General features: G+C 23.0%; 1 protein-coding gene across 1 annotated transcript in view; it reads left to right on the top strand.

Annotated features, from left to right (window-relative positions):
- The first annotated feature begins 569 nt into the window (after positions 1-569).
- The window catches only part of LOC112602478, a 212,066-nt gene continuing 185,264 nt past the window's right edge, over positions 570-27,371 (top strand). The window contains exon 1 of the mRNA XM_025350571.1: positions 570-805. Within this exon, the coding sequence (XP_025206356.1) occupies positions 765-805 (41 nt within the window). The 5' untranslated portion in view covers positions 570-764. The remainder of the gene's footprint in view (positions 806-27,371) is intronic.

Raw genomic sequence — 27,371 nt, 5'->3', positions numbered from 1 at the left:
AGTATATTATAATATAGTTAGCTGATAGTGGCTATAAGTGAGTGCGGTATGAATCGTAATAATTTTATAGTTTTTTTGGTTGGGGGGGGAGGGTGGCACTAAAGCAAAATGAGTTACACACAACAAAAAGTCTTTTCTATAACATAAAATAATATTATGCTGTATTTATATATTGACGTGACCGCCAAAAACGCGTTTGACCGGCCAACGTCGCCATCGCCGCCCGTCACCCGTCCCGTGAAAGAGACCGATCTTTTCGCGTGACCCTTTGGCCCGATGATCGTGTGTGTGTGTGTGTGTGTGTTCGTATATGTGTGTTTCGGACGGTGATCAACCCACTCTCGCGGCGGACGGGCAGACAGAGCTGTGTATAGCCGCCTCTGCCTTTCCCTGTTTCATGTACGACGCCGGTTCGCCTCCACGAGACACACGGCGCTTACACACACGCAAACGCATAATACATAAGCCAGCGAGCGAGCGCGCACTCGGTCGATTGAACAGCTGTTCTCCCTCCACCCGTCGCAGCGGTTCGCGGATCGCGTCCACTGTCATGTGAGTGCCGCGTTTTCCGTCTTCAGTCAACCGCTTTCCGTCGGTCGTCACGCGCGTCTTCCCGTTTCGTCGTTTTTGTCTTTTTTTGCATTTTATCCGTATTTGCCGCATTCGTTAAGTGCGTTGTGCGTTTTCCTCGGACGTTGCGGTATGAAGTGAACCGTATATTAAACTATTGCCGTCCAAACCGTCTTCGTGCCGGATCCAAAAAAATGCTGGGAGTTTTCAAAAAACGCTGGAAGCCCAAAAACAGGTGTGTTTCTTGTTATCACGTATTATCACTACCATTTTATAATTACTGCCACCTGCCGTGGTGTCTATAGATATAATATATTGTATCGTATCGAAAGTTAAGAAAACAGTACAATTATTATTAGTAGATGAATGTGATTTTTAGCCCAGGTCACAAAAAAAAAAAAAAATTTGGTCGAATTGTGCTTTTCCCAATGGCCTTTCAAAGTCGTTACGTTAATAGGTTCGCCTGTATACAAATAATTGTAGAGAATATTGAGTGTTAAAAAAATCATTATAACGGTGTACTATCGTTTTCTGTTTTATTATTATTATTATTATTATTATGTTATTAAAAATTATAAATCTGTAAGAAATTTCTGCGCTAAAACTTGTCACGAAATTTGTTTTGATCGAAATCAGGACTCTAAATTTTATGACTGAATATTTATATTATACACAAATTTTTTTAGCACTTAAAATTTTTTTTTCAAATTATATTTATGTTTTTTTTTATTTATTTATGACGTTTCCCAAAATTTTTATTACATTTAGAATATTTTTGAAAAAAAATTTAATCCTGCAAACAATTTATACTTTGAATAGTTTTCAAAAATGCGACAATTAATCCAATTTTTTGTAAATCTAACTAAATATTTGAGTATTTAAATGTTTTTGCGTATCCCATATTAGGAGAATCCAAGTACAGACTGTAGATTGTACATTTTACTTATAATTAATTATAAGTGCTTTTAATTTTATTTTAAACGATATTTTTGTTATTATTATACGTATACATATAGCACTGCTAAAACTATTTGATCGTGTTTAAAATGTATACATTTATAGTGTATTTACGTAAATATTTTATTTCTTGAAGTAGAATATTAAACAAGTCGTAATTATTACTTACTAAAATTGTAAATTTTTATAACCTTATAGTAGTATTTATTATAAGCAATATTACAATTTACTTATTGACAACTTAACTTTTATAAATCTCAATAAATCCATGTTGAAACTAATATTTTTCAATTTATAATAAATTATTTCATAATATAATTAGGATATAAAATATCTAATTACATTTTAGGATCATAATAAATGTGTGATTGATTTTAAATAATAATTTGTGTGTATCTCTTATACTGACATATTGTTTAATAATTTATAGATAATATTAGAAGGTTGTAGGTAAGTACAACTTATTTAATATCAAACTGTTGTTATTCTAGTCGTTTCAATATCTGAAGTTTTAAATAGGTAGATAATTTCTATTTTGGAATTAAACATTGATTTTTACGATATTATTTAATAATTATATTTTATTGGTTTTAAATCTAGAGTATTCTGAATTTAATAGAATTTAGTTTAGAGTTGTTATGTTTATTGGTAGTTGGTACAGATTATCTGTTTTATAGTAAAAGTTTAATTTTTCATTTAATTTTGTTTATAAGTGTCTGCTACTTTGTATGATTAAGCTACTTTTAGGTTAAGAAAAAATCCTTTTTATTTAAAATGTAAAACATTAGCTTAAAAAAAATTAAAATTATCCTAGATTTTAAATTTTATTTGTAATAAAAAAGTTAATGATAACGTATAATAATATTATGGCATAGGTTTTAAGTGCAGCATTCATGTTAACTTAAATTATAATAGTGTAGGTATAAATATGAGACACATCATACAAGATTGGATTTAAATTGTTATCAACTTATTAGTATTAAAATATTTAAAGTATAAATAAGTACTAATTAGTACCTTAAAAAAAACAATAATAAAATGTAAAAATAAGAAAAAAAATATTATAAAATAAAGTTATTAATATAGGCCACAGGGCATAGATGTTCAACTAAATCGGGTAACAATAATTTTACACTAGCTACCTGAAGTATAATAAGCTGTATTCGTGTATGCATACGAATTGATATATTGACAAGTTTAAAATTGTGATCTAAATGAAAGTCGAATTTTCAGAAATTACGTATCATATAGGTATAACGTTTTAATATGTTTAGTTAATTTTAAAACAGCCTTAATTTAATAAATAATTAATATATTTTAGTAAGGTTCTATATTATACTTATATTGCAAAGAAATACAAGTTGTACTATTATATTTTGTAGGTTTGTGTTAGTCAAATAATCTTCTTGGTACATAATAGTATAATATTTCATTAAAATATAGTTATATAATTTACACAAATTCTAATAATAATTAATAATAAAATAATTAGAGATTAAAATTTCTGGTACATTTTAGTATTATATGTGTGTTGTCAATCAATAAAGAATTATACTCGTACATTTTATGCTATAAATTTGTAGTCACAGTCAAATTCATAAATATTATGATCAATGATTTTTTTACAATAAAATATTAAAAAATAAAGTCGTTATTTTTTTTTTTTTTAAAGTTTTATTAGTAAATAATGTAGAATATAAAAAAGTTAAATGATTTAAAAGCGGGTATAGAAAGTTAATACAAATTACAATTATACATACTGTGCTCTGTGTGCAGTCACCGTGATAAATTAATTATTTATTTTGAAATTAATTGAAATATATGTATAACTGTATGGGTAGTTATTAAACGTGTACATTTATAATATAAAAAAATAATAAATATGCAGTATAAAAGCAATCAAGTTACTGTTATTCAAGCAAATAATGTTAGCTATTTTAACTTAAAATAGTTGTGACAATATAAGATTTAAGGTGGATATATATTTTCGTTATTAGAGTTAATAATTGCATGTATTTATAATAGGTATTTAGTGTTGTGATCGAAGTTAACATTTATTTATTTTTTTTAACACATGGAAAACAAAATACCCATTATTTATTAATATACATTAATATAATATTTGAATGTCAAATTTTTAATAAAATTAAAAATTTTATGCCATACATATATACTATTAAAAACATTGTTTCTCTTGATTGTTTTTTAATAAACATAATTATTATGGTTTATTGCAGGGGTTTCCAAACTTTTTTTATCCGAGGGCCACATAAAATAAAAAAAGCTCTTAGCGGGTTAAAATGTATGAATACATTTAATTTTCGTATATAATTTATAAATTACAGCTAATACAGCTGATAATTGCTCGTGCGCGCGATAACGACTATGAAAACTAGGTATATATATTTTTAGAATATTTTCCGTTATTTGGCGGGCCGGTGAAAACTTATTCGAGGGCCGCATCCGGCCTGCGGGCCGTAGTTTGGAGACCCCTGGTCTATTGGATTTAATTAATACTTACATTAATTAAACGTTTTAATGAGTCAAATATTGAGTAAATATCGATACCAAAACTCAGACGAATGAAATTAGATAAGATAATAAGTATTAGATTTTTTTAAGTTTAAGCCACCTATTTGTGTTATATTTTAAAGATAGTTAGGTATCTGCAAAAGGACTTGTATTAAAAAAATTATAAAATGTATGTTTAAAATATTGTTTCTTGATTTATAGTGTGTTATTGCTATACCACTTAATGATTGAAATCCCTTAGTTCACTATTTTCTGTTTACAATTTTTTCTTTTATTTATTTTTTTCAAGTTTTTATTCTTTTTATATTTTATTATCATCATGCTTAGATGCTTCAATTTTTTTGTTTTAAGTGATTTGCTCACAATTGAAATTTTAATACTAGCAAACATTTAATATAACAGTTTCTTTTACTTTTTAGGTCCACTATTATTCAACCACCCTTTAATTTATACATAATATAGTTATTTGAATTATTTATATATTATTATTTAATAATATTTTTTATCAATAACTGATAATGCATTATACTACTTTTGATTATAAACTTTTCTCGCTTTGCTCATTTCGTTACAGTATAGTGTGTCAAACATATTTGATTCAAAATGAAACCTATTTGGCTGATATCCTTTCAAAGAATAACTGTCAAAAATGTACATATCTTTAAAATTACATATGCAACTTCATGGCCATTTATATTCAGTATTCATATCAAAAACATTTTATAAAACCAAATATTTTTCATTTTATTCAGAATTTAAAAATATTGTAAACTTTACTCTTTAAGATAATTTTAATTTATTCATGATAAATAAGACCGTTTTAATTTAATTTAATTTTAAATTAATTTTAATAAGTCAAAAATTAATAACTTCAAATTTAGTTTATTAATAGTTTATACCAAATATTTCTTATAGTTTAAAAAACATGATATAGAATATATTTTGTAATAGAATTATGATTTTTATAGTTGCTACAACGAAGTGATTTTTTGAATTATTTGAAATGTAGTTATAAATCATACGTATTTATTAAATATAAAAATCGAATAAACATAGTAATATACTAAGTGCTTTCATTACATGATTTAAAATTTATTCATTCAGAAGTCATGCAAAAGCGTTTCTACTACGTTATAATGTTTTAGAATATGAGTAGAAATATTTATTAAATTTGGTATTATATTTTATTATACAAAATAATTAGTCAATATAATAAGTAGTTTTATATAATAGTAATTTTATTTATAGTAACATTTAATATTCATAAACTATTTTACTGTAATTTTTATGAAAACCTCATTAAAAATAATATTTCTGATATTCCTAAAATATCTTTATGTATATTTTGAACAAGAATTTTTAATAAGTTAAAAATATTAAGTTTTTTCTAGATAATATTTGATTATTTAAGGACTGTGACGCATTTTATTTAGAGACTTATTGTATTCGCGAATTATGGTGTAGGTTTGCGAAACGAATTATTGATCTCCCCGTGACCTCCAAAAATAACTAGGTCAGGTTGTATCCATTTTTGTTTTGATATGAAACATAATGGGTATTTAAACGGTGTTATTTGACATTAGTTATACCAATTTGAATTTTTTAGCAGCTCAAAAAATGTTACTTATTAGGTAGTTGTTTTTTCTCACTAGTTGTACCTTATGCATAAGATAATTTACTAATGGATTTTGATTGTATTTATGCCATGATAAAAATTTGTTTAGCTCATGTTCTTATCAAGTTTTTATTTTTAAAACATCGGTAGCTTTACTTACGAATTTTTATCAATTATATATGTAAAATACGATTGCATTGATACAACCCGGTTAATGGTTTCGTTATTGATTTGAAATTTTATAAAAAAACAACACTAAAAACACATAGAAAATAACACTAACGATCAGTTATTATTTAAATATATAATTAATAATTTTAAATAGTTATAGATTAGAATGTTATTCAAAACATAACTTATGAGCTGACAGATTTTGTTATTTTGTTATTTATAGTACTATAAATCATTTATATTTTTCTAGATCTAAATCTCAAAAAAAAAAAAAATAAATAAAAAATAAAAAATAACAGTTAAATAGTTAAGTATTTTTAATGAGTCGTGTCAATTGAAATTATTTATCCATGAAAACTATTTATTTTTTTGTTAGTGCTAAACTATAACACTCGAATTTACTATATATTCTCGTTTAGTGGAATTCTCCGCCTGAATTTATATATTTATAATCTAAAATTATTACATAAATATTCATAAGAGTATGAATACAATATAAATCGCATTTGGAATTTATTGTATCTTTTTCATTCAGTTATCTAATCTGATAGTGCAAAATAAAAATCATAACACTACGGGTTTATTGGTTTATCAATGATTTAAAAGTAATAACTTTATGTAGATAAGATTAACCCTTTTTCTTCATGTTATGCATGAATATATGAATTCTTGTTCTATGTTAATTTTATCCGGATTCTGGACCCAGCAAATAATTTAATTTTACTGTTAGCAAAGGTTTTTGTACACAATAGCAATTCGTTATGACGTGTTGTGTGGGTGTTTAATTCTCGTAAGTTCATCGTTTATCAAATATCTATAATCTAATGTTGTGTAAGCGCTGTAAATACATTTAATAGTTAGCGGCTTTTAAAATATATTACAAAGAAAACCTTATGATTAAATCACTTCTTAAAAGAAGAATATGATATTTAGCTAAAAATAAAAAGGTAAAAATTATAACTTTAAAATTAACTGATGCAATATTATATTTTATAAAATTACTTGGTGGCACTGTATTATGAAATATATTACATAGTGCTCATAACAGTGTTTTATTTAAACCTAATAAATAGATGTTCAAAATGAATTTAAATACTATTTTATATACTAAACATGTACCTATGTGTATTATTTTATTGAAAATGATATTTGATATTTTAAATTCTAAGCGAAGTGAAAAATTTATTTAGTTATATATTGATTTTATTTAACTTTATAGTGTAACTTGAAGCATATACACATAAGTTGTATCAATTACATTATATATTGCGTAGGTACCTATTTAACATTGTATATAAGAATAATTTAAATAAGGAGAATTTAATATAGTTATACATTTTGTTATTACATTCAGTGATATTTTTGAAGTTTGAAAAATATTAATAACTTAAGCTTATATGTTTGTTTTATATCGATAAACCATTATAATATGATTATATTTAATCATTTTACCTTTAGTTTTTGAGTTCATACATTTTAATTAATAGAGCTCGTTATATTGATTATATAAATGTTAAAAAATTTATAATTATTTATTAATGTAATAATTCATTTATTCAATAATACAATAAAGTAAAAAAAAAAAAAATTAAATGATGGTATTTTAGTTAAGTGTGATAATGAATAGAACGCAAGGTGAATTTAAAATATTAAAAAAAAGTTACTAATTAAAATGTCATTGCTACATTTTACTATTTATTATTTTAGATTTCTATAGTATGACTTGTGCCAAATGATGCACATGTTATTAATAAAACATTTGGCACATGTCCATTGCAGAAGTGTGTAATTTATTTTTTTTACATTCCTTCTCGAGTTAGAGATAGGTTTATTCTTAATGCTGTGTTTTGAGTACAATTTAATTTATAGCGCTGTATAAGTAGGTACGTGTGTAATGTGTTAGAATTTTCTTTATTTTAAAATTTTTCCCTTCTAAAATAGGTATACTTTGAATATTAAACAACATTTTTGCTTATTGCACTTATTTAAATTATTATACACTTTGACAAAGTCTTATTTTTATGTTTAATGTCCCTGTTTTTAAAGTATAAAAATTTTAGCATAGAGAATTATATTTCGTGGTTCGATATTTAAATTTTAAATACTAGTGTACTGTATAGGCATTATATACATACGATGGGGGTAATAAAAAGTGGTTAAAAAAGAGTTACTGGTGTGATAATTAACTGCATACGCCAATTATAGCTGAAGATATTTATAATTTCTTAATATCGAGTTTAAAGAAAACTATCTTTGACAGATTTTTTTTTCATTTGTATGCAATTTTAAATAATTTATACTATTTGTTGTTGTTTATAAATATTAGTTTTGAAAAAATAGGTTAAATATTATGTGGCATAATTTAATAATTAATAAGTATCTATTGGTATGTTATATACTATTGGATACATTTTGTTGTTGTCCAAAACAAACACTATAAATTAATTTTACCATTTTCTATTACCGTGATGTAAATTTCAATCATTATTGTATATACCTATCAATTGATGATAGGTACTTATGAAATTAAAGAAATTGAAGTTAGCGGATTGAAATTAATATGCTAAACTGTATATGTTATTTTGTTATTTTTTTCTCAATAATTACGTTGGCCATTAAACTGTATAATAACATAAATTTAATAATTTTACTAATTGCATTAGATTTTATTTTTATTTTTATTTTTTTGAAAATATATTTTCAATAAAAATGTATTTTAAAACCGGTTGAATCGATTGGATGATACGTACAACTATGATACAGGTGAATTAACGTGCACTGTTGCCAGCTGATCGTTTTTAAATTAATGGCTTTAGTAAGTTATTGTATACCTACTCATATTGCGTATAGCATTATAATCGACCTTAAAGTTATTTTAATGCAATAGTGTAAATATGATAATAAACATTGAGCAGTATTTAGAACCAGTTTTTCATAGAAACACTAACAATTCGTATACTAATCTCCATTATAAATGGTTATATATTATATAGGTACGTACCTATATTACATAATGTATTTAAAATGTGAGTTTATTAGGTATATTGTATAAAATAATATCAATTATATCGTTACTTTAGATCGGTTATAGTTTGACGGTTGAAGAGGTTTTATATAATTACACATACACACATATACATATATATATATATATATATATATATATAATAGTTATTTGTTTATCGCAAGAAATAATAATTATTATGCAAATTTGCTTGATTCTAAAAAATTAAAAACCTTTTACAGTTCAAACCAAATTTATAAAGTTTATTTTTTCCCAGAGGTATCGGAAAAAACGTTTAGAAAAACTCAATTTTTTAAATTAAATTATATTAACCAGTTCGAAAATATTTAAACATGTATTTTTTTTTTCATGTTAACTTTGTTGATTGATTAAAAATCTAGTGTATACAATATAATCTATACGTAAATATGTATGTATTTTCTTAAAACAAGTTTTACCATTTATATATTTATAAAAACCAATTCCTTATTTTTGTGTGTTAATATTTAGGCTTTTAATATTGAATGAGAATGTATATTAGAGGATTTATTAAATTTCAAACCTTAAAGTATAATAAATTAAATAAATAAACATAATATCAAATAAATATTTTTGAATTTTTAAGGACTAATTAAAAAAAAAAAAAAATGTTAAGTGATTAATTTCAATAAGATAACAATTAAATAAAAATATTTAAGTTCTATGGTACTTAGATGTAATAATATTTATTATTAATCTATAGCTAAGGTTATTAAAAACTATTTATTCGATTTTAATGAGTTATATGTTTTAAGTTTTTAGGTTTATAGCAATAATTGATACCTTAAAACACTGAATAAAAAAAATATCATATGCAATTTATGATATGATACGTATACAGTGTTTTATATGATTTCCTTTATTATAGATATACGAATAAAATCTAATCGATAGTAAAATTCATCCCATACTTGCTTAAGCATATCCATTGAAGTGCCTACAGACAATATTTATTAAATTAAATTAAAATTACTAAAAATCAATATTTTTCGTATAAATATCCAATTTTGTCTACGTTTAAAGCTTAAATTATGTCCATGGATTTTTGATATTTTTAAATCTTAAGAACTAATTCACCATTTTTTTTAATTTTCAGTAAAAGCTCTTATAAATCTTATTCTATATTTTTTTGCGTAAGATATTAAATTTAAAACTTAATGAATCTTCAACTATTTAATAATTGATATATTTTCATGATTTTATAATAAATTAATCTTATAATTTTAACTAAAAAATATATTTGTATTTACGATATTTTTAATTATAGTAAAAACGACTATGGGATATACTCTGTTTATTAAAAGATATGTTTGGTAGTTTTTTAAGTATGTGTTATCAAAATATCAAATGTTAATTTTTAATTAAAAAATTTGCATATAATAGGTCTGTTAACTGTAAACTCATTGTGATTAATTAAGACTATTTAATTATAATCTATGTTACTCCATTCATTGGATAATATTTTAATCATATAATATATTCGGTAAGTTGAAAGAATCACTTTTATACTCCACAGACATTATCAATAATGATTAATATGCTAATTATATTATTTTATCTTCATACAATATTATGTTTTGTTTTTATTTGTTGACATGGAAAGTATTCAAATATATATCTATACCTATTTAAACTGTATTTTTGATTATAAATTTTTTTTTTTTTAATGTTGATACTATATAGTATACTTTTTATAAAATTTACAATATTGTTTTTGTTATTAAGAAAAATATAACAAATTAATTTATAATTACTTTTAAAAATAATTCAGTATTAAAAAACGTTGTTTATTGATGAAGTGTGTTAATGGCGTTAATGCTATTATCGACCGTTTGTTAACTCATAAAAATCTCTGGGCCCACTTTAAATGAAATAATATATTGAGGACTATAATGTCCATTACCTACTCTATCGTAATTTTGTTGGTTTTTTTACTATTCTTTAAAAAAAAATCAAATAGTAATGTAAAAGTATATGATTACTTTCATGACTTCATGTTATTTTAATATAAACAATTACACGAACAATTTGTCTGATGAAAGAAATACGTGAGTCATCATATAATGTTTTGTTTATTATTATCGTATAGTAAATAGTCTTGTACGCTGCCAAGAACAGATTATATGAGTTGGACAGATCGGTATTACTTAAGGATGTGGATGCGAGTGTGGTTTGTTTGTCGGAACTAAAAAAAATGTAAGAAAGTAAACTTTTCAGTTGGATTTTTAGATTGATAGCTGTAAACTTCATTTATACATAATACGTTAGGTTAGGTGTTGCTTAGTTATGTGCTTAGTATTTTGAAACAATTCACTTAGAATTCATCGCTATAGGTGTATACTATTATTTTTGATTTTTTTAAACTTCTATTGCAATAAGTTAATTGTACAGGTTTAATGTGCTTACTGTTTAATACTTTAACTATAAGTTACTATAGTTATATGATATATTTTAGTTTAGATATGTATGTATAACTTATCGATATATGAATAATTACTATATAATTTAATAATTTAAACACTTAAAAGACATTTTTCTAAAACTTTCATGGTTGTGATTTCCAAATGATTTCTGTATTTACTATAAACTATAGAGAAATAAAAATATAGGCTTGCCTACTTTTTTTCCATAAACTGAAGTACTATTTTAATATTTTAAAACTTTAAAGTAAATAATAAATTAAATATTGTACATGAAATTTCCTTTTTATTACCTACTTATTTTCTAATTTATTCTCGTCACGTTTTTGTCTTACAACATTTATGCAAGTAAATAATTTGTATGACAACTTATAAAACCAGTTTTAATTAGAATATTAAGTTATCAATAAATGAAATATTTTGAATAATTTTAATGCCTTAGTTACTAGTATAATATATTTAGAAAACTGTTGATAATTTTAATAGTTATTTTGCAATAGGTAAATGTTTTTATGTGTTGTCGCGTCAACAAAATTTGTTTAGACGAGAAAACCTATGACAGTAAAATATTATACTTGAATTATGTTAATTTGATATTTTTTATTTTTAATACGGCTATACGGGCTTTGAATTCTCAAAATATCTCATTATTTAATATTATCCTACATTACTAATTTTTAAAATATTACATAACAAAAAAAAATAAAAAAATATTGCACTAACTATTAAATTATAAGGGCTATTGGTGTGCCATGTTATTCAATTAAAATTCAATACAAATTTAAATAATTATTCGAAGAAGACCATTAAAACTTTTACTATTGAATAAAATTAATCACTTAAAAATGCCCTACAATATTTAAAAATTTAGATTTTTCTTTATAGTTGTTTATACCTATTATTAAAAAAATACATATTAATAGTGTAGTTTGTATATCATACAAACAATTTAAAACTTAAATAATCTACCAAATTATCTACAATCTACATGTTGACCTTATTTATAACGACTATAGCTTATCAGCAGTGATAAACATAAAATATGTTCCGCTATTGTTTACTAGATGCCCATGGACCGTGAAAGGCAACATTATGAGGATACAAGTGCTTATAACCAATAATTTATTTTTCAATAATTATTAACACCTGTCTACTAGTTGTTTGTTGTGAGATTAATTAGAGAAGGGTGGGTAAACTAAGAAAATACTTCTATATTTATTAAAATATGATATGGTTAGAATTTTAAACGTATCTATATATTTTTATTTATTTTATTATTGAAAAATAATTCAAGACTTAAAATCATAATAACTTAGGTCTTAGGTTATATCAATTGTTGATATCATATTGAATAATAATCCTTGCATTTTAATTCGAACTAAACGGTAAAAATAAAAATAAAAATCACTGTTTTAGCTATGAATTTTATAATAAAATACTTTATAGTCATCATGCATATTTTAGTAAACAACTACTGCATATAGATGTACATATTAACGTACACAATTTTTAAAACTTCATTGGGTTGTTTTTAAAGAAAATATCAACAATTTATATGAAACATTGAAGAAATATAATCTATTATTAATTACTGTATTAATTTAATGGTTATTTTGTAATGAATAATATCTATTTATATAAATTGACATCGGCATACAATCAATCTATTGGCTATTTATAAGTTCTTAATATTATCTGTATAAAATATCTATTGTACCTATTATCTAATTTATTTTTTGTTTCAGGTACCAATAAAAGATACTTTCCGATAAATCTATTCACTAATTAAACTAATATAATTGATATCATATTATTTTAAACGTTTGTTGGATGACATAAAGTTAATATATATTCACTTGGTAAGTACCATATCAACGATGAATTATATTTTTTTAAATACTTAAAATATATAAAAATAATAATATTAATATATTTATTTTTTTATCATAAAAATTATAAAAGCTTAGCTGTTTAAGATGTAAATTTTTAGTAAATAGTATATTATTATCATTATTACATAATCACATTTACGTTTATCAATAATTATGAAGTTGAATCAAGTTTTCATCAGTTGGTACTAAAATATGTCTTTATTAATTTATAAAATTATACAAAAATCCCTATTATTTGGTATTTGCATTTTAATATTGTATGTATTTATACAAATTTATTACGATTTTGCAATATTAGGAAAAATGAAAAAAAAAAAAAATGATTTTCATATTATTATTTTTATCATGATAATAATTGTATAATTCATAAACATTCAAAATACAACATTATATTACTTTAATTTCTAATAAGGTGCTCTTAAATATGTTTATTGTATTTAGAAAATAACTTTTATTTAAACATTATAAACGTATATTTTGTATAATTATAATCATTTAGAGTCTCTAATACGGAAAACTTTTTAAAATAATAATATAATAATAATAATAAAACAATAATTGTATACCTATGTATACCTATATTAGTATATTTAGTAACACACATATTTTTCTATTGACTGTGTTTGAAACAAATGCTCGAATTTAAATGATTTACTTGTTATCTTGCATTAACATCGTTCTATTAGATTTACGTGCAATATTGTAGGTATAGGTAACGTGTGACATCCACTTGTCCTTCGACCATGAGATCGATGAACCTGCTGCATTGCACTTAGCGGTCGTTGCGGGGCATTTGGTTGATAGTGTCTACAACTAACATATATACGTGCAGGGTATCGAGAAATCGCATCACGTCACTTAGTAGCTTTATTATTGACTAGCTAGTATTACTTGTATTCTATATGTTGTTATATTCATAAAAACCGGAAATTCATTCATCTTTTCTTGGCTGATGAGTCTAGTGTTCATAAATTCTCTTGTTAAAATTGAATTACCTGAAAATACGAATGTTTCGTTGTAGTTTTTTTAAATTGATGATTTTTCTGTATCTATAATATTAAAAACTTGCTTGCTGTTGAATTAAAGATTTATACAAAAAATAGGTTTTTTTAAAATAGCTGTGGGTTAAATAATTTTTTTTAAATTTTAACGAATAAAATTTGTTATATACGAATATAAAGTAATTCCCATTTTAATTGAAAATAAATATTAAATAGGAATATCATTTAATAATAAAATATTAATATCTACATATTATCCAGATACAAATTTCAATAAAATATTAAATATTTTGTGAAGTAAGTTTTTTTTTTTTTTTAGTTTAAATCTTAATAAATAAATGTTTATTTCGTATTTTATACATATAATATTTTATAATGTATTAATATTACAATGATATATTTTTTTTGTCTATCAATATCTTTTGGAGCATTAAAAATGTTTTAAATTTTAACTTTAAGGGTAGATTTTGATAAAAAATTTGATCAAGTTGGTTTAAAATAAACTATTCTAAGTATTTTTTTTTAAATGATTCCGAAAAACTTGAAAAAAAAATAAATGAAAAATTGGAAATATTTAGGAAACATTAGTTTTTGATAGAATTTATATTGATTTTTTTGTAATTCAATAAAAAATTCATGTAGGTATACTACGAAAATAATCAATAATTAACATAGAATCAAACTAGTTTATTTTGTTAAACTAGTTGCTGTCTTAACTTGGTTACATTACTTAAGATTTTTAACGAATATTTTTTTTCTTTTACTAAACATAATTAAATTTTTTATAACCTATAAGTTCTTAAATAGAAAAAATTTGCAAATTAATTTGTACCAAGTTAAAAATGTATACAATTTTAATAGTTTAATACACAATTGATCATAGATTGTCTTTACTAGAATTCAGAAAAAATGTTTAGCTTAAAGGTACTATAATTCTTAATGAACTCAATCGTTCAAAGATTTTCATGACATTGAATTTAAATACATAATAACAATTTATTCTCAATAGAATGTGGTTATCACACAAAATATATTATTTATCATAGAAATTTTGACCACTTCATTATAATTAATAATATCATTTTCTACATCTAACGACATTTTAAAAATATTTATATTAAAATTTTAAACTATTTATTCTATATACCTAAACCTTTTCAATTTATGGAGGTATTGAGTATTGACTTATATAAAATAATTAGAATAATATAATTTATACGATGGTAAAAATTAGTTTAACGTTTCAATATACCGTATTACATAATATATATGTATTTGTATTTATTAAAGATCATAGCTCTAATAGTAAAATAAATAGGCGAATGTAAATTCTTACACAATATACGAGACCTATCAAAAAAAATAAAAATAAAAATAAAAATACATATGTTAGTTCCTATAAGAAAGAAACAAGTACGAATGTAAGTTCATACATGGTAAAGAAAGGTGCGTATGCAGCAAAAAAAAAATTATATGTTTAAGTTCTTATAAAAAAAAATTCAAATTCCATATTAATTATTAAACTAAAATTAGTATATTAAATGTGCCTACTTAAAGTGATTATAAAGTCAAAAAAATAAAAATAAAAATTGTATAATACATTTCTAAAACAGATAGATAATGATAATACAAAATAATAAAAATTGCTTGATGTGATTATATTTTAAATTTTATGAGGTTTATTTTTGAAACTTAAAAATTTAACATAATGGTATTGATTAATTTTGTTTGTTGTATAGTTTAAAGATTTGTTATTAATAACATTTTATTTTTCAACGTATTTTTTACTAATATTTGTTTTTGTATTACTATTTTTGGTTCTAATTTTGATATATATATTATTTAGTTGAAAAATGTTGAGAATTTCAATAATTTTAAAAATGTGTGGATGATGGTGATAAAAATTTCAATTTAAATATGAATGAAAACTTTCACATGCATTTTTCGTATGTATTCTGTCAAAAAATTTCCAAGCCCACATTTTTGGGAAAAAATTATTATTTGAAATATAATTGTCTATTAAATAATCATAAAATTCTGTTATAGCTAAATTTTCAAGTTTTTCTGCTAAAAAATAATTTGTAAAACTGTATAATTTTTATTATTTTGTATTATCATTACTTATCTATTTATGATATTTGTATTTAATACATATTTAAACTTTTTTTTACTAATTTTTTTTTGCAATGTAGGATCTTACACATTTCATCTTAATATTCGTGTAGAAATCAATACATCACATTTGTAGAAACTAATTAACTATTTGTTACACTCTCGTGTAAGAACGAGATAATAATATAATATAATATAATAATAAATTGATAGAATATAAATACATTTTAAAATATGCTTAGAAATAGGAATACTGTTTCCGCTAAAAAAGGCTTTTTGTATGCAATAAATATTATTGAATTCATAGTGAATACGTCGATTACAATGACCCACTCAAAGACGAGGTCTATTCAAATACTTGATACCTATTATATAAAAAACTGAATTTTCTAATTATTATTTTTATAGTTTAATATTTTCATTAACACGGTTAAAACGGGTGTATTTTGAAATTTTTTATATATGTTTAGCTTTTTATGAGAAAATTTAAAAATATTATGTTATGGTGGTTTTATACATATTTTAAATTAGCATAATATAATTACAGTAATAACAAAAACATAAAAGTTCATTAACCTTTAAACATTTTGACGTCAAGGGTTCACTAAAAGAAAAATAGTTTACTTTCAGGTTATACACTCCCACCAACTTAAATATATTAAAAATTTAAAAGTACACTTTTCTTATAATACTTTATTATAAATGCTATAAACACCTAAAAAGTTATGTTGAACTATTTTTGTATTTTAATTTATGAATAGCTTGTTTTATGCTAAATAACTTAACAAAATAATAGTTTTTATTTTTCATGTTATTTATATTTTATTATTTATCAATAAATAGTATAGTTGTTAATAATAAATAATATGAATTATGTAAAAAATCAAATATGTAGTATAAATGTATGTACATATTACGTTAAGTGTCTTCAATTCAGCATTTTTTCTACTATTTTAGTATATCATTTCTAAATATTATTCATGATTTATTTGAAGTTTCAATTTATATATCAAATGAAATCTTATTAAAAATATATTTTTAGTGCTATACATCATATCGTTTATAAATGGATATGACATATTATTCGAAATGTATTAAATACATTATAACATACACTTTACCGAAATTTGTATTATCGATATGATGTTATACTATTGTTTTTGTCGATGTTCGATATTTTAGTTTAAAGTGATTAGTCAGATGGTACAGGGGTCTCAGTGGCTAACACTGCTGGTGGTCTACAGGTTACACGTGTAGCAATAATGACTTCGCTCCTACTACGAAAACACAATATACACCATACACGTGATTATATGTATGAAATGTATACGCATTTATTTAAATAATAATATTTTCTTTATATCGGACATGGTTAGACATTAAACAGATCCCGAGGAGTTTGCGCTTTGCGGCCAGTAAGCCATTTCAGTAGTCTATTGTTATATGTCTCAAAAAATTTGTTTTGTTTTATTTAATCTTTCCCTTCTGGGCCTTATGTATGTTTATTGTTCTAGTGTCAGCCCGCACACATTGACTATTTATAAGGTATATTTTACCAAATACAATTTTGGTAAAATCATATTAATTTTTTTAAAATTTTTATTATTTAAATACATAACACCTGCGTATGTTTTCTTGATTTCACAAAGTTGAGTTAAGTGTAACCTATTCTGTGCTTTTAACTTTAAAATATATAATGAATTCACCTATTATAATACTTACATGTGTCCACATAAAGCTTATTTTACCGGCTACATGTGTTTATACGTCGATTTTTTACGATATTTTAATTTTTAAACGATTAATGATTATGTGAAAAACTTAAATAAAAAATGATGTATAAACGCAGATTAGGTTAGTTTTTTATATTTATCTTAAAGCATGATAGTTGGTTTATTCACACTCAAATATTAAAGTAACTGCATGAAATTGCTTCGATTGAGTAAAAATGTGTCATGTTATATATATTGTATAGTTATATATTTGGTGATTATATTATGTCATCATATGCGTTATGTCGTCTTTAATGTGAAACATTTTGTCTTAAACTATAAGCAATTATGTATATTCTACAAGTGTTTAGTTTACTATAACTGTAAATAATAGACATTTTACTATGGGTAATATTAAATAATACTTACGATACGTGGATAAATATATAATATCATAATGTTATTAGTTCAATACTAAAAAATGTATAAAATATTTAGAGTTAATGCCGTTAGTAACAATAGTAACATTATCAAAAGATTTTTACTTCAATTTTATGTATATTTTATTCAATTACACTTCAGTTTTGGTAATATAAGAAAATTGTAATTCAATTATATTTTTAATTTCATGTATGGTTTATCCCGAAATCAAATACATTTTAGTAATTTAATAAATCAAATTTACGTAATTGAGAAAATAATTATTGTAATTTTCCTTTTTAATGTTTTTAAATTATTATAAGTTTTTAACTTCCTCTTAAATAAACCCAGTTAAATGGTCTCAGGCATTATCTTACCAAATAAACTAAATTTAACTTTCTACTTAAAAAGTTTATTCGAATATAAAAATAAATATTTATTTTTATATTATAATATGTAGAAAACATAAACTGTTATGGGTACTATAACTAAATAAAAGAATTTTGCATTTACTTGATTATTGATAGATTTATCTATAAATTATTAAGTATATATTATGACTATAAATAGTATAAGGCATTGTTAGTGTTTATAATGTGGATTTTAATTTGAGTATTTTTGTTTAAGAGCACGTGGGTAACCTTATTGTTTAGAACTTGTAATGTCTTATCAATTGCTAAAGACTGAAAATTTAAGTACTGTTAAAACTGGGTGCATTTGAGAATAGAGATTGTTGTAACATTATTAAATATTTTATTGGTAGTTTGTTGGTTTTAAAATTTTACTTGATAATTTATACATTGCATTTTTTTATTTTACATTGGCTTACTTAAAAAATAATAATAATCATGTTAATTGAGATAACCTAAATTTTTCGTGGGAATATCAAACTCAAGTGATAATGTATAACTGTAAATAAATATTATTGTGTTGTTTAGTCTAATTACTCTAATTAAGTAAATTTGAATATTTATTTTGAGTAAAGATTATTTAACTTATGTATCTACTACGTAAATAGTTTATAAACTATATATAAAAGATAATATTATATGGCTAGTATATTATACATAAGGGTATTGAAGTTAATATATAATATTATTTATTAGTTTTTCGTACTAATACTTTACTTAAAAAAAAAACTTTATTTTTAATTTAAGTATTCAAATTTATGTATCTACTTAAACTTTATTATTTTATCTCAGTGTCTTCACTGCCAAGTGGCTGTGGTAGATTATCAACTGTCAATGTTGTATGTAAAAATGAAAATTCATAAAATTGTTTTTATATACGTACGTATTTATTATAGTTTAAATTTAAAATTTTAAAATTGTTGAATTTCATTACTTTTTTTAAAAATAAATTATTTATTTTTATATCTTATTTTAGGACATTTAAAATTTAAATACCCATTAGATTTTAAAATTAACTATTGTTACTCGATTAGCTTAGGATCATTGCCAAGGATAATTGTATTATTATAATCGTCATAAATAAAAATAGACCTCCAAAAAACGGATTTCTCAAACATTTCATGTATAATTTTATCAAGTATCAGTCATTTTTTATTGTCGTGACTTGAAACTACAGTTTGAATTTATTTTGTTTGAATTTTTACTTCGTGACATTCAGAGATAATTCTAAGATTAAGCATGATTAGAAGTAGTGATGACTATAATCAAACTGTCCAATTCGTAGCAACGATTTCTCTAGCCTTACTGAGTAGATTTATTCGGTCTTATGAGTATTTGTTCTTTGTCACCGTTATAATTGTGTTACAATTGTTACATAAACATCAAACCACAAGACACGAGGGATGATTATAATGTTTTGCTGTAAACTCAAAATTTAATAATACTAAATTTTTCAAGTGCATTGAACTTGTTTCATGATTAATTTTACAATATATCAATTTTTACGTAAAAATTTAATTGTTAAGATTAACCTTACTCTATTTTTGTACTTATTCCATTGAATTTATTTTAAAATTTTCACACGTTGAGTTTATTTTTGATTTAATTAAAATATCAACCTACATTATTTTAATATACTCGTATTATGCATAATAAAAATAAATAGTGATTATAAATTAATACTAAAAACTATAAAAACCATAAAAATATAATTTTTGTTCAATTAACTTGTGATTATATTTCATTTATGGTGACATAGACAGAACTATATAGTTAATTTTTATTTTTAATGGTTACACGGACCTTACACCGTTTTAGGAAATGATAGAGAATATTACTTAACTGGAAAAACGTACTGAGTATTGAAATGATAAATTATTTTAAGCATTCAGTACCTAATATATTTGCTATTATAATATTTCATATTTTAATAGAAAATAATGAATATTGCAACAACTAATATTATATTAATATTCTTGATGCTGTGAGAGAAAATCTTGGATCTGACTTTCGAAGTGGTTTTGGTGATTTTGCTTACGCTAAAGCATAATATTATATAAAATTAAAGATAAATGTATAAACTTTTAAACTATATTAAAATAAAAGAATTAGATCAATATAAATTATTTGTAAGTACTTCTTCAGCTGTATTATAATTTATAAATATGTATAATACTTTAAGGTCATATGTTTAATTAGGTGCATGTAAATACATTTAACGTAAATGGCCTTAGCTATAGTTGATGTTTATGTTTGAATTTAACTAATTTATAACATTTTAATATTAAATTATAAAATACAAAAATAAATTACGATTTTTTATTTATTTTTCTTAAACTTTAAAATTATCACCTAGTTTATTTGATAAGATAAAAATAATAAGAATTTATTAGAAAATTAATTGTATTTGTTAAATTTGGTAGATGTTTAGTAAAAAAAAAAGGTAAATAAAAATGTAGTATGTATAAACAATTGAAAGTTTAAGCCAAATGTATTGCTTATTAATAATTAATTATATTAGTTATTGACTATTGACTTATTAAATACATTTTAACCTAGTACTTTACTCTACATGTATACAATTTATAGAGTTATTTTTATTTAGTCATCTATAAGTTTTTAAACATCATAGAAATGTAGAAAAATAATGTTACACTCTAATAGTATGGCTATAGTCAGTTATATAAGTACCTGGTGGGTAATTCAATAAATATCAATTTATGTTTTGTATAATATTATTATATCCTTATTTACCTATTTTAAAGAACGCCTTTTTTTATGTTTCCGTTTTGTGACGACACTACTTAACATTTTCCAATTTTTTTTTCACTAAGTTGTACCAAATACTCCTATGAGTGATCATTATATTTTTGTTTTATTTTTAATTCAGCTATTACTACTATTTAGCACTTGATAAAATTAAGTAAAATTTTTAGAAAGCATAAACTACATACGGGTGAAGCTTGTATATTTCAAAATATGAAGTATTGTTTAATGCTTTATAATAATCTCAATGTAAAATTTACTTCCATAATATTATGTGAACTGATTTATAGATTTTCCAGTGAAAAATCAAACTTTTTTTAATAGTAAGTTTGCTTATCAGTCTACGTTTTATTATTAGGAAATTGATTGTTAAAATAGCTTTTAAGTTTTTAGTCAACTCGATGGCTTTCAAGTTTTTCTTTTGTGATTATAAATAAAATAAAATAATTAAATTTTAATTCATTAATAGAATGAAAGAGCTAATAGTTTCACAATGGTGTGTATTATAATTTGTTTTAATTCTTCATAAAACATTATTTGCTTTTTATTTGGTCCCAATAAAAAAATAAAAAATACTTAATGCTCCTTAAAAACTCAGAATAATTTGAAGTAGGTAATTGGTAGGTAGACCATTTTTAACTTAATGTTTTCTGTTTCAAAGGAATATGGCTCAAAATCGTGTTTTACACAAAATTATTCATTTATAGATCAAAGCTTTTAACTGAAAAATAATTACTTATGTAATACTTTATATCCTACACTCATGTGTCGAGATGAACGGAACGGCACAAATGTCCCAACATTAAGTCTTTATATCTGGTATAATTATTTTTTTATTATTATTATTATTTAAAATATCATATAATTATTTTATCTGTATTATTAACTGTATCAAACATATAACCGATACAAACGAAAATTTAAAATATGTTTGTGCCGTTTGTACGTATACATTATGAAACATTAATATTTAGCATACTATTTATCGACCGTGTCAACACATAACGCGCTATATTGATGTCGATTACATAATGAAATTGAAACGGTATACTCTTACGTATACGGTTATACGTTATAATAATATATTTTATAATATATTTATCATTAATAGCTGTAAATGTAAACATCAAATGATAGATGTATAGTGATTATATACCTATTATGCGATGATCTGAATTTTATTCCCTACGGTAGTCACATACAATGCAGAAGCTATACGTATATAGATGGTTGGGTCGAAAACCGGTTCATTATACACGAGACACGCGACTTGTGGTTGTTGTAGAAATGCGTGGGTGTCCGGGGCTCGTGACATTATCGCAGATGAACATGTTATTGGCTGTCTGTTCAAGTCGCTCAGTATATACAAGTCGCGGCTCACAAGACTTTAATTTAAATAAAATCTCTCGTGTTCATGTCTCGCGTTTGTCCGAAGTTTTAATAATATGTTTTCTTACAGAGTTTTTTTTTTCAATTTTATTTTTTTCCGTTTAGTCGGTATGATAAAACAATAGAAACTTGTTATAGGGTCTGGAACTGAGTTTAGATCTCCCGAAGATTTCGTGTATTAATATAATATTGTCATGTATTGGTTGCACTCGTTTGTCTTTCTTAACTCGAGACTTTTTTTACTGCAGTTGGCCTAACTATAGGGAGTTAGAGATTTTCGTAAATTACTATGTCCATCTAACTTTTCCATTATATAATAATATTATGTTCTAATTTTACTACTAAAAAATTTCAATTTTGTCCATTGGAGTACTTATATAGTACCTACTTAATTTAATTTTTTTATTAATTATATTTTATAATTCATACATCAAATCTATAATAAATATATACTGTAATAATATTTGATTTATTGTTTCGTGTAATAAAATAGATACACGATACGATTATGAAAATTAAATTATGTTTAAAAAACAATATACGTACTGCATGCTAATTTACTATAATTGAAGAACAATTATACAATAAGCTTCGTCTAATTCAACTTAAGTTTATGAAATGTTACGTGATAAAGTGATTGTTTCTGCAGAAAGAGACAATTTTTTTTTTAGATTATCAATGATTATGAGTTTAACTTGAAATAATTGTTAAATGTTTAAAACAGTTTTTCGGACTTCCATTTTTGTCACAAAAAAAAGTAAACAATGCTTTCTTGTATGATCGATGATAATATATTTTTGTGTGGCCGTATGTCTTATGGTATTTCAAATAATCATGAAATGACCAAAGTTCTAAAAAAAATCATGATTTATTTTCTAGTGACATAGCTCGTACTATAAATTTACATCAAAATTGTTAAAATTTACACAGACCTAGAGAGTTTTTTTTTCACAAAATAAACCAAACAAAGTTAAAATTATCGATTAAAACTATTTAACTTCGTTTATAAACGTTTTTAAGTCACAAGTATCTATTGTATTACTTACACATTTTTTGTGGATTAAATTATTAAATGATACATTGTAAATATATTTGGTTACCGCGAGTTTTTTAGATGAATATAATATAATTTATTTATTTATCATATAAAAAAAATATAAAGTACTACTACCTGAATTATAAAAATACATACCTATTTAATGTTAAATTAATATGAAACTTATAAAAATAAAAATATATTTGATGAGATACATATTTAAAACACTAATATCGGGAGTTATGTAAGCTATAACTTAAAAATACCTAACGAGTTATTAGACAAAATTATTCATATACTTATTTATTATTAATTTGTTTATCCATATTGCATTCATTGAAAAAGAAAATATCTAATCACAACTGTAATTGTTTATGTTATTCACTAACAAAATTCTTTTGAAATCATTGTGTTCTTAATAAACGTAGATAAACAAGGATTATAAATGACACTTTTTGATTGCAATTTTTTATGTACGATTTATTATAGCCATGAAATGCGTAAAATTATATGGATGATTACAATATTTTAATGCTTATCGTGTTATTAATTATGTTTTGCTGATTTATTGTATTTTGGCACATAAAGTAATTTAAGTTGGCATGAGTTAACAGGAAAAGTAATAATCATGATTTTGATGTGTAATTGTTTGTTTTAAGTCATGAAGTAATCAATATTATGCGCACAGCGCTAAAATAATAATAATAATAATATATATATATGATTTGTTGTAATTTTATTATGCATAATTATATTTATTGATAGTGTTAGTCATACTTATATAGTTATATATTATATATAATATAACGATAGTAATATATTGTAAATATAAATTTAATGATTTCAATATTACTTATAAATAATTTCAAAAAGATTCACACCATTCCACATTTGAACAAAAAACTTATGCGTTACGCATTTACAGAAAAAAAAATGAGCATGTTTATACTAAAATTAATATTTTTTCTCTATTTGTCATGTAGTAATGTAGACTATCCATGAATATAATTGAAATTTTATAATTATTATTTATTATATAAACTATAAAGTACTGTGGAATTTGGTTATGAATATGACAGCTATTTGATTTTTTATTATTAACTTGTATACACTATTATTATACACAAATAGTTTATATAAAATGTATATGTGCTTACCTATCTAGTCATTTAATATAAATTTCTAAGAAATATATTATTATAAAAACTAGTTTACTATGAGCAAATGTTTTAACGGCGAATGACATGTACTTAATACTTATAGTATATATAGCCAGTAGGCACTATGTGCTAATATAAAGTTCATTATATATTATAGAGGTATGTATTATTATTTACTGTTTAAAAAACCTAATTGTTTATTAAATTAACGGTATTCGTTTATTATTATTTATTATTATGCATTTTGAAACACTGCACTCATAGTTGTATTGATTTAGCTCCCTAAACACTGTTAATACAATATTATTTCTCATAAGTACAAACTATGTAGTATTTATTGAACATCAATTTGTTCTCGAATTTCACGGTGTATCTTTAGCTATCTATAAACATTGTTTCTTTTATACACTTCCTTCTAAATTCTTGGTATACGAGTAGTGTCCATTGTTTTCAAACGAGTCGCAGATAAAAATAAAATTACCGTAACGAAATTAAAAAAAAAAAAAAAAACTATAAATTAAACGAAAATTCCCACAGTTCCGTATCCTGGCTTACTTATTGTTTACATAAAGGCTTACAATGTGGAATAACAATTTCAATAACTTTCAATTTGAAACTATCTGTGACGATTACATAAGTATAGTTGTACACTGTTCTCAGGGATTAGTCAAGCATTGTTGTGCGAACTTCTGAATTAGTATGGTTATTGGGAAATCAATCGTGAGCTTGAATATACGTAGGTATACATTTCTCTCTCTTTATCTTATTATTCATTATTTACATCACAATATATGCGACCTTGTTAACGGTGTTTTATTTATTATATTAATTCACACTTGGGCCGATAATATTATTATTAGTACTTTAGTAGTGAAGTTAGAAGTTAATTTATTCGATTATTCACGTTTAGCGCAAGAATTCAGAGTAATTTTTTTAATTCATCTGTATACCTAGTTCTGATTGTATTAATTTTTTATTAATCTTATAAATATTTAGAGTTTTTTTTTCTTTTGTATATTCGATGTACTTATGTCTCGACATAGAATAACAATGTTATTTTACTTATAACATACACTATACTTGTATACTTAAAGTAAATTTTTTAGCAATTTTATAGTTGACTGACTATCGATATAGAATATTGATTTACATGTTTTACATGATTTAAAGATTAAAAATTAAATGTTTTTATGAACTTCTGATATACCGGCCGTTGAAAGATATTTATACTTATACTATGATGAATTTAAATGTTTTAATTTTTTTTTTTTATTATTCACTTATAATTATATATAATACATTAAATGAAATTCAAATTTAAAACTAACTGTAAACTTTAGGTATATACTAACGTTACAATTTTTTTTTAAATTTAATTTACAAACAATAAAAAACTATAAAAAAATGTTTCTTTTTATACTTTTTTTCAATATTAAATATTAAAGAACATAATGTGCTAAATTTGATTTAAGATTATATAATTGTTCGCACTAATAATGCATACATAATAGACTAATTTATACAAAATATTTTTCCGGATTAATCATTATTATTAATATTTATAATCACATTTATTTTTACATTCAATATATTGTAATATTATTATGTAAATAATAAAGAATATATTATAATTTATAATAATAAGGAAATTATTACAAGTCGCGTATATTTTACATATTGCTTACGAGCGATACTTCAAATAATTTAATAATAAAGAATATTTTTTAAATATGTCGCTATCCTTGGATTGTTCAATGATAATAAAAACACACTTAACTGAACTCAAAAATTATGATAAATTCGTTCTGGTAGATCACAGAAAAGTAAGTTTATAGAAAACTTAAAGTTTTAGAGATAATATTTATAAATTGGACGACTTTTAATGTACTAACTAATATTTGATTTATACAATTATTAATAAAGATGTAACATGAAATATATGAATTATCCTTAAAAATATAAATTATTATTTTTTTTTTTGATTTGTACAGCTGCATTAATTTTTTTACGATATCTCTACCACTTGTCCTCGATGCACTGTTAGTGAATAACAATTGGAGGTTAAAATAAGAACAAGCGTGACTACTGACTAGGTACCTATACAGGAAGTCTTTATTTTTATTTGTACAATTTTTATGGTGGACTTTTGTGTAAAATTTGAACCA

The sequence above is a fragment of the Melanaphis sacchari genome, unplaced genomic scaffold (genome assembly GCF_002803265.2).
Source record: "Melanaphis sacchari strain LSU unplaced genomic scaffold, SCAv2.0 Contig8_pilon_pilon, whole genome shotgun sequence".
NCBI lineage: Eukaryota > Metazoa > Arthropoda > Insecta > Hemiptera > Aphididae > Melanaphis > Melanaphis sacchari.
This window is presented reverse-complemented; position numbering and strand designations above follow the sequence as displayed.